Below are 12,847 nucleotides of genomic sequence, written 5' to 3'. Positions count from 1 at the left end.
AGTGAAAACAAAATGTTTAACATTGCATAATTTCAAAATCCAGGAACATCAGAGATTCGCCAGTGAGAACTAGTATCAGGTACCTACCACAAAAATTCAAACTCTCAATTTTTTACAGATTCCTTTAACTTAATCATTTCGCCCCTTTATTTTCCAATATTCAGGGTGGCTCCTTATGTAGAGAGCAGTACATTAAAAATTCTTCATACTGAAACTACCACAATTATTTATTTGATGAGAAATCTTACAGCCTAAAAAAGTATATTCCCCTGATCTTCAACATCCATTATGGAAGCACCTCTAATAAAATTGCCTAATAAGTAAGCTAAAATTAGCAACATATCTGTGTGGGTGAAAAAGGTGTGTTTAATTCGGGAATGGGCTAACAGGAAAGTGGAATTGAAATGAAACATCATTTGTTACTACAATAACCAATTTCCCCTTAAACAAGTCTTGCTAACGGACTATTTCTATCCATCTCAGGGAATGACAAACAGAATAGTTTGGAAAGGTCTAGCCTCTTTGCACATCCTTCTAAACACCCCTAAACAAAGGTCAACATACAGCATTAGTCATTAGTGCAAAAAAGGTCTCCATACCTCTCCTCCTTCATCTCTTCTGAAGCTTATACCAGCTATCCTCTTTCTGTCATTGGGAAAATTACAGAACTATTCTGTATAAGCTGAGTAGATGGTGCTACTTTCACACAATGTATCTTGCACATATCAGCCTTCAAGCTTTCTGTGCTAAAGCAAATAACCATTTTACTCTGACTAACAAAACATTTCTAAGCTCCCACATGTGCTTCTGCAAACAAACAATACTATATGAACTCTTAAAAAAGTTTAAAAAATTCAGTGAAAGTACTAAATTCATTCTCTTAAAAAAAACCCAAACAACAAAGAAAGCCAACAAGGAGACAGCATTCCTCAAACCAAACAGACCCTCCAATTTATATGGCTAGCAGTTTACTGCAAACCTTCCTCAAATATTGAAGGGAGTGTTATCTGAATTTGCCTTTTTCCCCTTGGTAACTCAGATAATATAACTGCTAGAGGCTCCAGTGAAAACATGAGCTCCTCTGTCTATGACACTGTATGTTGCTGCCATGGTAGTAACTGTAATTCTGTAAAATCAGCACGATAACATTCCTGTCTGTCTCACTTGAAGAAAAAAAGAATTCTAAGGGAACAAAATTAAAACCAGAAGCTTTCAATTTATTTTTTATAATACATCAAGAAGGCACTGTATTTTGCAAAGTAAAAAATAAGAGGAAAAATGTAAAGCATTTTATGCTACATAAATGTAATAAATTCACATTTCAAGATGTCCATCATGTTCAGAGTCAACTAAAGTTGATCTTTCAAAAATATCACCTTGTTATATTACTAAAAAATTGCTTACAAAATTGGTCCATGGCAGTTGCTTTGGATGTTTTCAAGGACTGATGGTGGTGCTACTTCTTTACAGAGATAATGGTGGGCATCCGCAGTTAATCTGTAATATCCATCAATTAATGATACAAAGGAGAGAGCTTCTCTTAATGACTGAAATTCAGCCTCCTGTTAAATTGCCAGGGGAGAAAGCGGGGGGGGGGGAGGCAGGAAGAGAGAGAACAAGAATTTCAATTTTTAATAGGCAACCAAAACTCCTGGATATGGCAATGGTATAAAAGATATAAACATATACCTACATTAAAGATATCCCAATTGTTTTTTAACTACTGTTTGTATAATTCTACCTTCCTGGTGCCATCCAAAACTTGTTAGTAATCTTTAGTGTTCAAAATTGAATCCAAACCAAACTCATCTACCATAAAAAACCCCTTACTCTAAATATATGAAACATCAGAGAAATGCTGACAAGAGGGAACATTTGAACAGAAAAAACTGACTGGATACAACTCAGCATGGAGACACCTACTGCACTGGCAACACAGTGTTTTATTTCTTTTTCCTAAAGGAAAGCCTTCACTTATCGAAGATATATGGGGCTGCCATCTCATAGCAAAGAAAAATCTGTAGGAGAGTACCTGCCTAAAATTTAACTAGTAGTCAGCAAAAACCAGCATCACAGATAGCAGCTGACTTTTAACTACTATGAAGAGAGGTGTAATGGATAGAAACAAGGAGAATAATAATGTAGTCAAAGGAAAACAGGATGTGGAAAAGTCTGTGCAGAATACATTGAACAGGTAGGAACACAGCAAAATTAAATCCATCTGTGACAATTTATTTATTTCTGCCAATAAAGGAAAATAGAGTCTATTTTTATGTAGTTATCTATATTTCCTTAATATTTTGACAGTTGTATCTGAGCATTAAAGGCTGTCTTTACTTCAACAGAGAAGTGTTACTCCACCATCTACAGAGTCACACTAGATTTCATTCAGTAGCATAGCCCAACAGGGTATATTAGTATATGCTGCACCAATTTGCCTATTATACTGGGGACACACTTAGTGGCTGAATGCAATTCCTTGGCAAGTTCTTTGCTAGACAGCAATAACAAAGCTGGTGCATTTGATCACATGCCAAGAATTTGTTTGGAGTTTTCAAGCTCCTTATTAAAAGAGGACCTGGAAACAACCATCCTTCCAGTTGTTTCAACATGATTGGAAAACCCACACAAATAGAAACCCAGCCATTTTTATCAATCTATGTATCCTAAAACTGTGTAAAGTACATTTCTATCATGAATGCTACTAGCTGTGTAACAGGTAAAACTAAATCACAAATCCTAATTTACACATCAGCTAATTCTGGTGTGTAAAGCGTTCACACAAAAATCATAAGCAAAACAGCTGCTACTGCACTTTTTCCTACTCTTATTCTTCAGCAGCATTTTTAGACAAGCTCCTAGAAAGTCACTTTTACCCTCAGAAGCATATGCAGTCAAGTATGTAACTACTGCTATTGAAAATTTTTAAAGAGAATTTTAATGGCTTGAGATTAAGGAAGCCTCCTCCACCAACCTGAACTATTATTATGCTCTCAGCATCATAGATACTCCAGCTACTCTTATGTTTCAATAAAAAGCCTTGAAAAAATTACAAATTCATTAATTCAGGAAATGAACATGAATCAAAATAAACGAAAGTAAACCATATGCCTTTTTTAAAATAAGCATCATTACAGAAAGAATAAAACTAGTTAATGCTTTATTGAAATATTTTTGAAATGTTGAAAGATTATTTTTATAGAAAAGAAGTACATAAACTGTACATAGCTTTTTCACACACACGGAGAGTGGCTCTCTGGTCACACAAATGCCTGAGATGGGGAGCCCTGAAGGCCCACAGATCAGTCATGGAGATAAAGGAAGAGACAACCTGTATTGGGTTTGCCTGACAAGGTTTTGGTAGTGGGGGGATTACAGGGGTGGCTTCTGTGAGAAGCTGCTAGAAGCTTCTGCCATGTCCGACAGAGCCAGTGCCAGCCATCTCCAAGACAGGCCTGCCGCTGGCCAAGGCTGAGCCCATCAGTGATGGTGGTAGTGCCTCTGGGATAACGTATTTAAGATGGGGAAAAAACTGCTGCGCAACAGCAGCTGGAGAGAGGATTGAGAATATGCGAAAGAAACAGCTCTGCAGACACCAAGGTCAGTGAAGAAGGAGGGAGAGGAGGTGCTCCAGGCACCGGAGCAGAGATTCCCCTGCAGCCTGTGGTGAAGACCACAGTGAGAGGGCAGGCTGTCCCCCTGCTGCCCACGGAGGTCCACAGTGGAACAGATGCCCACCTGCAGCCTGTGGCAGACCCCATGCCCAAACAGGTGGTGGATGTGCCTGAAGAAGGCTTTGGCCCTGTGGAGAGCCCATGCTGGAGCAGGCTCCTGGCAGGGCCTGTGGCCCCAGGGAGAGAAGCCCACACTACAGCAGGGTTTCTGGCAGGACTTGTGACCCCCTTGGGGGACCCACACTGGAGCAGTCTGTTCCTGAAGGACTGCACCCTGTGGGAGGTACCCACACTGGAACAGTTTGTGGAAGACTGTCTCCTGTGGGAGGGACCCCACACTAGAGCAGGGGAAGAGAGTGAGGAGGAAGGAGTGGCAGAGACAACATGAACTGACTGCAACCCCTGTTGCCCATCCCCCTGCACCACTGAGGGGGAAGGAGGAAGAGTAAAATCACGTGTGAAGTTGAGCCTGGGAAGAAGGGAGGGATAGAGGGAAGGTGTTTTTAAGATTTGGTTTTAATTCTCATGACCCTACTCTGATTTGATTGGCAATAAATTAAATTCCCTGAGTCAAGTCTGTTTTGCCTATGATGGTAACTGGTGAGTGATCCCCCTGGCTTTATCTCGACTCATGAGCCTTTTGTCATGTTTTCTGTCCCTGTCCAGCTGAAGAGGGGAGTGATAGAGCAGCTTGGTGGGCACCTGGCATCCAACCAAGGTCAAACCACCACACCACTATGTGACAGTTATACCTCCTGGAAAGCCTGGAGTTGCTGGAAAGCAAATTGAAACAACTTAACTTTTTACATTCATGTATAAAATACTTTAAGATCTTCTTCAAAGAATTTTAAACAGTAAAAGCAGTGACATTAATTTTGTCCCAATACTTATTTTCTGTGTATCATCATTCCTTCAGAGCATTTTGAAGCCTTTTTCAATATGTTGGTCACTGGCAGATGGCTTACCATGACAGCATGGAAACAGTTTGCTCAATAGATAAAACCACAGACTCAGGTTTAAGACTCCAATAAAGAAAAGAACCAATCTGTGTGTATCAGAAATCACCCTCAGCTATAAACATCTATTTTTATCACAGTCTATGCACAGAGCTTTGAAAGCAAAAGACCTCTGGTGTTTCGATACAGTACTTATACTGCTGAAATTTAGTTTTACTTTATGCTTAATTAACATGGTAATTGGTTATACAATACTATAAATACAACAGCAATCACACAGTCTCCTCAAAGCAACATCTATTTGATAAAACAGCAAGCAAAGTAACAGACCAGATTCTTGCTGTCTTGTTTGTGAATGGTGACAATTCTTCTCTCACTGGAGCCTTCTTGGCTTGCTTGTTTAATGCTGACATCAATGATATCAGGAAAATCACAGTATGTTTGTAAATCCTGCAATAAATGTTGGTTATATAATGTCACTAATAACATAAATAGCACCTAAAACACCCATGATTTGCAGCATTAGAATTCCTACAACTCTGAATATGTAAGCTAGCAACAAAAAGACCATAAAACTTTAAATATGCCATTACAAATAAAGAAAGGAGCTTTGTCTTTACAGGACCATCACTATGAGCATCAATTAAAAAATGCACAAAGATCCAGGAACTGAAAATGGAAATATCCATATATGGGTTGGGTTTTTTAGTTGTAGATATTTCTTTGCTCTGTAGTATTTTGTGAGGATTAACAATGGAACATTTTGATTAATCTTTGGGGGAGGTGCCTTTTTTTTTTGAGAAGTTACTATTAGCATCCTGATTAAAGAGGTTTAGAAAGCCTGTTAACAATCCAAAATGTCATGCCTTCGTTCAGAGTGATACAAGCTGCAAAATCTGCTGCCAAAGAGATGAATGTAGTACAAATGAAGAAAGGGTCTAAGAGAAGGTTCTCCCATCAGTCATGTTCATCACTGACTGGGTAACACTGATCCTAATTACATGGGAAATCCAAGATACATCTTCCTTTGATATCAAGTTCAAGTAGTTTTTGATACTATGATATGCTGTACCACTTCAGTCTTTCACAAGTCAAATTACTATGTCATACAAATCACTTTGTTTTGTTTACAGTAGAATTTCAGCTACTAAGTAGCATTCTTAAATAAAGGTAGATTTATCTATCTAAAATTATTCTCCCAATGCAAACAGATTTTATTCAAGTCAGAATACCCCTGACTGCAAGCATATCCTAATGCATAAAGAGGTGTAATAGCCAAGGCTGTAAGACTCAAGGGAGTATCAGCTATCAGCTGTTTCAATGCAGTATCTTTACAATACAGATTCATCAGTATAGTTTGCTGAAACAAGAGTTATGACCACATTTACAAGCAGCCTTATTCATTTACTAAGTCTTCATAGCCAATTTTATAAATAGTTTCTGTACCAGTGAAAACACATGCAGACTACACCATGTCTCTGTCAATAACTGGGATAATGTTATTAATTATGAAAAAATAATTTGGCAATCTCTGCAGGAAATATCATCAGTTTAAACACAACTTAAAGGCTTGGTTGCCAGGCCCAAACAGCATAGTATGCATAAATTCTGTACACCTAAAACTAGAAATTGCAAAATCTGACATTTATGTCAGCTCCTGCCAGAGCAACTGACACTTGCAGTTGCTTAGGAAAGGCAGAGGGCTGATACATAACAACTATGAATGACGTAACTGGACCTAACATCAATCCATAAATATTCTAAGAAGAATACACTTTTAAAACTTGGCTTTGTGATCAGATTTTTTTTTTTTTTAAAGTATTACTAACAAAGTAGCATTTTTACAAATTATTATAGCACACTGTAAAAATAAAACCTTTTGTAGTTTGGTCTTGACTGCTATATATTATGCATCAAAACTACCAAACTAACAGATGCAATTATTTTGGAAAACTGACATGTGCTTCACTTTGCCTTTAATTTTACCTTAGGAAAATTCCCACACTCTCAATGTATAGTATGAGTTTGTATCAGATTCCGGTAAATTCAACAAAATGAATAGTCATGCTGGGAAATCACACACAAAAGAAATAACATTGATAAATACAAATGCAACAGCACATGATTACTAGCACTTACTGGAACCTTTTAGCACCTAATTCCAGAACAAATAGTATATGGACCCCACAATCACAGAAACGTCACTTTAAATGGGCTAGCTCAAACACTGGAAGGAGTCTAACTGGAGCAGGAAAGAGGTATACGGAAACTTGCCGGTTTTTTGGGGTCCTTAAAACCCTGCTTTCAAAGAGAATTGTAGGAATTTGTGCATTTTACCTATACCTAGTGGCAGGATCATTCTTTTCCACATTGATTGTTTTACAGTAATGCAGATCAAATGCTGAATTTTTAATTTGTCAAGCACATAAGTATTACATGTTTAAGTATTGACTTTCTTATAATATTTCAATAAAAAACTGATTTTAGAATCCTGCACTGTTTCTGTGGGTCTTAGCCATATGGAAATTGTATCATCCCTGTGAAGTAAAATTTATGTACCAAATTTACCTGGGGTAAATCAGAATTTCTAACATAAGCTAAACCCTCTGTTACATGATAAACTGCACAATTATTAAAATAGTAAAAGAAATTACCTGCTCTGCCAGTGTCTCACAGTCTTTCAGTTTTCCTCTTGAGCACTGAATTCCACCATTTCCAGTTATTACAATGGTTGCAAAACTTTCCTCTCCAGAAGGATCTCCACCAGGTTCTTTTACTTCAAAAACTTCTGAATAGAAGGCAGACTGAAGGGTTTCCAGATTTATAAGATACTTAAGTTTCAAGTTTCTGGCAGTAGCTTTGCATTGGCCAAACTGTTGTATAAATTTGCGGAACCTGTACCTTATTCTTTTTCGCGTCAAAATGTGGTAGTCTTGGATTTTTGCTCGCACACATTTAGGCAAAAACATTTTGTAGCTGTGAATACATAACCAGCAAGAAAACTACTAGTATTATCCATTAAGTCCAGCAAAGATAATTAGTTTTGTGCTAAACAAGTTGACATGAAAATATCTTTTCCTCTAAATGTAACCTTATTTGTTAAACTAAGATAGCAAGGATCCTTTCTTCAATCCGTTGCATGTTCTTTCAAATACAGCCCTGTCTCCTCTTCCATTTTCCATTTTCCCCCCTCACTCAGTTTCAATATATTTTACATAATGCATTTTCCATAAATCCAGACATGTCTGTTCTAGTCATTACTGTAGTTTTCAGGTAAGCCAGCAGAAGTTACACAGTTGCTTTATTCAGTGTAGAAGCTGGACAGACAGAAGCAATTACATTGACAGAGGACAGATTTCCTGGCTGAAAATATAGGTAGTAGAATACAACACTGTGGTTGGTTGTCACTTAAGTTCCTATATCACAGTCCACATTCTATATCAAAGGGCAAAAGAGTAGTTTGTCACCTGCAATGAGCTGGTCAATTCGTCTCATTCTGTTTTTAACTCCTGCTAGATTTCATTAAAAGACAAACATCAATTAAGTACTAAGCAGGGACAGAATTAACTCAGCTGCAGTGGAAACTGATCAGGTGGATAAACCAGAGTGAACTGATAAACTCAAGCACATTTAGCAGACATCTGCCCAAGATGGTTAAGAGCCTGGAACACATGACCTGACAGAAGAGGCATAAAGGAGCATGATTTGTTCAGCCAGAAGAAAAGAAGGCTCAAGTAGGGTGTTCTACTAATTGTCTTCAACTAACAGATGGTTATGGAGAAGACTGAATCAGACTCTTCTCAGACATGCACAGTGAAAGGACAGGAGGCAACAGAGGATAATCAGCATCACAGAAGAGGATGATTAGATACAGAGAAGATCGTCCTCAATGAGGATGATCATACACAGGACAAAGCTGCCCAGAGCTATGGTGGAATCTCCATCCCTGAACATTTTCAGAACTTGACAGGCGGAGGCCCTGAGTAACTTCATCTAACTTTGAAGCTGGCTCTGATCTGAACAGGGGGTTGGATTTGATGACTTCCAGAGGTCTCTCCCAACTCAAATTATTGCTTACATCCTTTCCCATATGAGTACCTGCTGCCTTACCTCTCATTAAGAGAGCCAAATCCATGTACCCAAATACATGAGTGGCCCTCAAGATAGAAGCTTTCTATTAAATTCTAGTTTACAGTATAGGTAAGTTTACGGAACCATTATGCTAGAATAAATCAATTTCCAACAGCTGAACACCTCCTCCTAGAAGCCAATGTGCAAAAATATTGGTTTTAGATATCAGATAGGTGTGATACAGTCATGAAGTACGGAGTCACCTCACTGAATTGTAAATAGCCAGTGGGGTTTGGTCCTTTTCTTTGGCCACTCTCATCATATCCAGAACAGCCATTCCAAGGCATTCTTCTTGTGTTTCATGAGTAACAGGCATCTGTATCCATCCATCCAAAAAATCATCTCGCCACTGAGAGAGAAGGATGCAAGAAAGCAAATTAAAACTGTAGCACTGCAGCTCATCAATAAGAGTTTTTTGAGGTGTGGGGGTTTGGCTTCTTTTGTGGTGTTTTTTTTTTTTTGTTTGGGTTTTTTTTTGTGGGGTTTTTGTTTAGTTGATCAGTTTTTGGTTTTTTTAAGACTACATTCTTCTGAATGAGTCCCCTTGTCCACAAAAAGATGCACATGTTCATAATGGATACTGGCTACCATCATGCTTAGAAACACCATTTTCAAAATATTTTCGTTTCAAATCTTGAAAAGGTCCCTATTGGAGAGGATATTGTTCTACATTGTGTCAGTCCAAAATGAAAGTCACACTGAAAGACTTCCACGTGGTAGTGGCACAAGAAAGGAGCTATACACTCTCACTGCTCTCTCACAACTGCCATTTGAGCTTCATCTGTCCAAATACACAATATGACATGGAATTTAATTTTCATCTTGAGTGGGCTTCAAGTTGTCAAAGAAGCCTATACAGTTACTATCAGAAGATGTGCAAGTGAATAAATACTACCAACCTTTACCAATCTGCATTAAAAAATAATTAAGTAAATCATACCTGTGCAAATAGGTAAGACATGACATGATCATCAAGAACAGGGCTTTCTGCACCTCGAAGAATGCCATACCGATATGCTCTGCTGGTGCCATTGCAATACCAGTGGGGAAAATAAAACCTGTTAGGAAATATTTAAACAAACATCAATAAACAGCTACTTTCACTTACCAACACCAGATATTATTGCTTTCATAGATATGTAATTAGTGCTGGCTGGTTTGGAGGACCAGTATGAAGCCCCAGTTAGTCAATGGAAGGCTTTAGATCCGGTTCTTGGTGTCTTAAAGTACTGCAACATTTAAGTAGGGTGTGATAAGCTGTACTGGTAGGAGCAAGGAGCCCGGCAAGTTATCCTCATTGATCAGGATATAGAGAGTTTTATGTTACTGTCTTCCTGTTTCCTTTCAGACAATTCCTAAAGAAACACTCAGGCCACATTATGCAATGTAAATAAAGAAAATCTTTTACATAAGGAAAACTGTGACTGAAGCTTTAGATGTCCACATTCAAAAATCAAGTTAGAGAAAAATGGTTCTATTGCAGATATCTGCCTGACTACACAGGATAATTACTCTGCATTTCAGAACTGCCACTAATTTCAAACAGGTAAGCACAGAAGAGGTGAGATGTATCATTATTAAGATAAATACTATTTTTATTTCTGCTATATTTTTAGTTGTTTGTTTCTCCAATCTGACATTGAAAACTTGGTATACAGACAATTGATAAAATATGTTATTCAAACTTACCCCGATAATTTTGATGCTTCTATCTGTCTCTTATCCAGATATTACCAACAATCTGTCCATAACTATGGTTCAACTAAATATCTTATTGGTTGTGTTTTTTCACATAGGTTTGTTTTACCATGAAAAGTGCATAACATTCGGTTTATATTACCTTAGCCGGTAAATTAGGATGAGTCTGGTTGCTTCATCTACATGGAAGATGTGATTTGGGGGATACCACATTCTCTCTGTTTCACCCATGAGTGCAAACATGTTATGATACACTGGCATGATACCTAAAGAACAGAGAAGCAAACATTTATAGGAAATTAATTTCACAAAGAATTGACTTTATTAAAAAAAATGTGGGTTAAAAGTAGTAGATTGGCACGTTCCCCAAGTATTCATTGCACTGCTCTATCACTGTCAACAGCACTGCAATCATCACCCCATAACCTGCACACCATTTTTCCCTGTTTATTTTCTCATTCTGCCTTTATGTTCTCTGACTGCAGACTGTGTTCACCTGTTACCCTGTACTTCACTCTTAGATTATAAGATTTTCTCTGTATGGCATTTAACACAATGGCTTCTTAGCCTCTCAGTTTAGTAACAGCTAACAACAGTACATTACCTTTCTCCTTACCTCTTCCAAAAACAGATCTAGGCATTGATTTTAAGATTTTAGACAAATGAAAAATTCTAGGTAAAGCAATACAAAGAAAGTCATGACTAGGACAACCACCTGCCATTTGCATTTTAGTAGCTCAGTTGAGAACAAAACCAAACATACAGTTAATTAAACAAAACTGGAAAATATTTTTTCCCCGCAACAATTCAGGATTGTTTTAATAAGAATTGACAAGCAATCCTACTTAATCACAAACTATGGAAATCAGTTGAACACCAATTCTTCAGCAGGACCAGAATTTTAGTTTGGCTTTGAGGTTCCCTGCGGACAGTACAGCCTAACACAAGACAGGTGCCAGAGCATTGTACAACGCAGTGTTATGCATCCATGTAGCATGAGTGCTATGATTTGGAAAACAGGTTAAATGACTGAGAGTCAACAGCAAAAAAGTATGAACTTCAACCACTGACAAACATATTTTGAAGACAGGAAGAGATACAGGTCTAGAGGTCCAAGAGTAGGATGAAAACTACAGTGTGAAAGTCACGGTAGGTCATAATGAAAGAAAACTATATTTACATTAAGGAAAAGGACTTTGGGAGAAAAAGGAAAAAAATACTGGAAAAAAAAAACAGGTAAGACAACAAAACTAACTTAAAATTACATTAAGAGACAAAAGAATTCTGGGAAAAGGCAAAGTAACCATAACCCTGCCCAAAGGCTCAGACTGAAATAACTGAAATTCACAAAACAAACAAGGAGAAAAAAAAAATCCCTTCTTTCTTTCTTTCTGTTCTGAACAACATCTAGGCAACTTCTGAAGGCAGCAGACCCAAATTTCTTTCATCACATCTAAAAATGCATGTAAGACAATCAGTTATAAACAACTAATCAACTCCACATAAACTGCATAAGCTCACGTAACAAAAAGTAATTCAGTCTTAAATAACAACTAGCTTAAATTTGTTACAAAATGCGGTTTGCCTCTGTAGGGAGCCAGTAAGAGGGTTAAGAACAAGAGGTCCATTGTGCAGATGTAAGATTAAATGGCTGAAATATACAGGCTACTCAGGTCCTAATACATGATCTTGTATGAAAAGGAGTCATAGACTTACAGGAAACTACAGAAGTGGAAAGTATTATGTCAAGTAACTGAAAAGAAACCAAAACTAAACAAAACTCCCAAAGGAACAACCCTGAAGGGATTACTAACTGAAGGACTGGCTGTAAATCTAGATGTTGCAAATCTATGGTGAAGTGAGACATATTTGATCCATCAGAGTTTTGACAAATATCAAATTAACTCCATTTTATGGAGTTAAAAAGAAATCTATCCCATGTAACCAAACATGGTTCTCATTTGATGTGTGAAGTGGGATCAACTAGATAACATTACAGATCACTTGCCTATAAAGCAGTAACAACTGACTTAACAGTTTTAAGGCTGTGAGGTTTCTCTACCCCAAATAATTTCAGATCAATTACAGTGTAATGCATGTGAATCACCAGCCTATTTCAGGATTCTAGCCAGATGCTAAACACCATTCAAAGCAATGTTGAATATTTACCTAGTCTCACTTCCCTTATTAACAATGCCACATAAGCACACTGAACAAGAAAAAATTTCCAAGTAATTTTCTTAAATTCAAATGTTAAGCGGCCATACTTCACCAAATACACTACATACACAACCCCCACACCCCTGCCTCTCAAAAAAACCAAAACACTCTACAGATATTTCAATCCAGATATCATTGCCATTCTGAAACTTTTAACTAAGCAAGGAG

At 37.6% G+C, this 12,847-nt stretch overlaps 1 protein-coding gene across 11 annotated transcripts in view; it reads right to left on the bottom strand.

Annotated features, from left to right (window-relative positions):
* JAK2 (Janus kinase 2) overlaps positions 1 to 12,847 on the bottom strand; it is a 100,048-nt gene that overhangs the window by 28,236 nt on the left and 58,965 nt on the right. For all 11 annotated transcript variants that reach the window (XM_074811603.1, XM_074811601.1, XM_074811600.1 and 8 more), the window contains 6 exons: positions 10,602 to 10,725; positions 9,702 to 9,819; positions 8,965 to 9,110; positions 7,285 to 7,606; positions 4,961 to 5,080; positions 1,405 to 1,562 (listed from right to left, as the gene is read on the bottom strand). In XM_074811603.1, coding sequence (XP_074667704.1) covers positions 1,405 to 1,562; positions 4,961 to 5,080; positions 7,285 to 7,606; positions 8,965 to 9,110; positions 9,702 to 9,819; positions 10,602 to 10,725 — 988 coding nt within the window. The remainder of the gene's footprint in view (positions 1 to 1,404; positions 1,563 to 4,960; positions 5,081 to 7,284; positions 7,607 to 8,964; positions 9,111 to 9,701; positions 9,820 to 10,601; positions 10,726 to 12,847) is intronic.

This window comes from Strix aluco, chromosome Z (assembly GCF_031877795.1).
Source record: "Strix aluco isolate bStrAlu1 chromosome Z, bStrAlu1.hap1, whole genome shotgun sequence".
NCBI classification, from domain to species: Eukaryota; Metazoa; Chordata; class Aves; order Strigiformes; family Strigidae; genus Strix; species Strix aluco.
Note: the sequence above shows the minus strand (reverse complement) of the source record. Positions and strands in the feature narration are given on the sequence as shown.